The sequence below is a fragment of the Coptis chinensis genome, chromosome 2 (assembly GCF_015680905.1).
Source record: "Coptis chinensis isolate HL-2020 chromosome 2, ASM1568090v1, whole genome shotgun sequence".
NCBI classification, from domain to species: Eukaryota; Viridiplantae; Streptophyta; class Magnoliopsida; order Ranunculales; family Ranunculaceae; genus Coptis; species Coptis chinensis.
The window spans coordinates 102,681,626-102,684,022 of record NC_141457.1 but is presented as its reverse complement, the minus strand read 5'-3'; the positions used below and the strand labels follow the sequence as shown (position 1 = coordinate 102,684,022).

The window sequence follows — 2,397 nt, the reverse complement described above, 5'->3', positions numbered from 1 at the left end:
ATGTCAACCACAGAGAAGTTTCTAAAACCGTCCATTCCGTACTTCGATGGCCATTATGATTGGTGGTCAATGACGATGGAGAACTTTCTGAGGAGCAAGGAGATGTGGAGTTTAGTGGAAGTAGGCATCTCTGCACCAGCAATTGGGACATCACCAGCAAGTGAAGCGCAAAGAAAGACTGTGGAGGAGGCCAAGCTCAAAGATCTGAAGGCCAAGAACTACTTGTTCCAGGCGATTGGTAGAGAAATCCTGGAAACAATTCTTGACAAGGGGACGTCAAAGGCAATTTGGTACTCAATGAAACAGAAGTATCAAGGGTCCACGAAGGTGAAAAGAGCACAACTTCAAGCTTTGAGAAGGGAGTTTGAGTTGCTTGCCATGAAAGAAGGAGAAAAGGTAGACAACTTCTTGGGACCTAACTTTAAGCGTGGTGAACAAGATGAAGGCAAATGATGAGAAAATGGAGGAGTACGATGGTTAGTAAGGTACTTAGATCATTGACGACCAAGTTCAATTATGTTGTTTGTTCAATAGAGGAGTCAAATGATCTAAGTACTTTGAGCATTGATGAATTGCATGGAAGTCTGCTTGTCCATGAACAAAGAATGCAAGGACACCAAGAGGAGGAACATGTGTTGAAAGTGAGCTCGGGGAAGATAGGTTTGGCGAGAGGAAGGGGTCGAGGTGTGTTTAGAGGAGGGGGCGTGGAAGAGGGCAGAGGGGAGACATCCTCTAAACAAAGCAATGATCGAAAGTTTTCAAATGCCATAAGTTGGGACACTTTCAAGACGAGTGTCCCGACTGGGAAAAAAAGGCAAACTATGCTGAGCTGGAGGAAGAAGATGAGTTTTTGTTGATGTCCTATATAGAGCTTCATCAAACAAAGAAAGAAGAAGTATGGTTCCTTGACTCGGGCTGCAGTAATCATATGACCGAGAACAAAGAATGGTTCTCAGATTTGGTAGAAGATTTCAGTCGGACAATGAAACTTGGGAATAACACGAAAATGGCAGTGGTAGCAAAAGGAAGTGTAAGGGTGCAATTGAATGGCATAACCCAGGTAATATCTGATGTTTATTATATTCCTGAGCTTAAAAACAATTTATTAAGCATAGGACAACTTCAAGAGAAGGGGTTAGCCATTTTAATTCGGGATGGAACACAGAAAGTATTTCATCCTAGGAGGGGTTGATTATGCAAACCGATATGAGTAGAAATAGAATGTTTTATCCTACCGGCTTCTATGGCACCGGAAATTCTCTGTGTTTACAAAATTTGAAGTCGTCGGGAAAGAAGCTCATATGTGGCATTGTCGTTTTGGGCACTTAAACAACAACGGACTGAGAATGCTTTCTTATAAGAAGATGGTGGTTGACTTACCCTCTCTGAAGTTTCCAAAGAAGGTATGCACTATATGCTTAACCGGCAAGCAACATAGAATGCCTGTACCGAGAAAGAGTTTGTGGAGGGCGTCAAAGCGACTTCAGCTCGTGCATTCAGATATATGTGGTCCTATTAAGCCAGCTTCAAATAATGGCAAGAGGTACATCTTAAGCTTTATTGATGATCTCACTCGTAAAACTTGGGTTTATTTCTTACATTAAAAGTCGGAAACTTTTGCTACATTCAAAAGTTTTAAGGCTTGTGTTGAGAAGGAGATAGGTGCTTACATAACTTGTTTGAGGACAGACAGGGTTGGTGAATTCTGCTCAAATGAGTTTAGAGAGTTTTGTAAATCACAGGGCAGTAGACAACTGATGGCAGCCTTTACTCCTCGAGTAGAACGGAGTTGCCGAGAGAAAGAACAGGACAATTATGAATGTTGTTCGATCTATGTTAATTGAAAAGAAAGTTCCTAAAGCTTTTTGGGCCGAGGCAGTGAGATGGTGTGTGCATATTCAGAATGGATGCCCAATAGCAGCAACTGAAAACCAGACTCCAAAAGAGGCATGGAGTGGTGAGAAACCAGTGGTGGAGTATTTTCGAATCTTCGGATGCATAGCACATGTTCATGTACCGGATCAAAGGAGGAGTAAGTTGGATGATAAGAGCAGAAAATGTGTCTTCCTAGGAGTTAGTGATGAGTCCAAGGCGTGGAGATTATATGATCCAGTCTCAAAGAAGATCTTCATCAACAAGGATGTTGTGTTTGAAGAAGAAGAAAGTTGGGATTGGGGCAGAACGGAGGAAGAAATCAAGCAAGATATATTAGAATGGGAAGATGAAGATGGAAGTGGTGGAGAGGATGACCAGAATGAAGAAGCAAATGGTGGAACAGGTTCAAACAATTCGAGCAGCAGTGGAACAAGTTCAAACAATTCCAACAGCAGTTCCAACAGTTTGAGTAGTAGCCCGACAGAGTCACCTCCAAATGAGCAAAACTCTAATGTACATGGA

General features: G+C 42.2%; 1 protein-coding gene across 1 annotated transcript; it reads left to right on the top strand.

Annotated features, from left to right (window-relative positions):
• On the top strand, positions 1–1,192 carry LOC147519819 (uncharacterized). Its single transcript, XM_086594195.1, has 3 exons — positions 1–445; positions 535–684; positions 789–1,192. Exons 1-3 carry the CDS (start codon positions 1–3, stop codon positions 1,190–1,192), a joined length of 999 nt encoding a protein of 332 aa, XP_086450321.1.
• Positions 1,193–2,397: the final 1,205 nt, after the last annotated feature.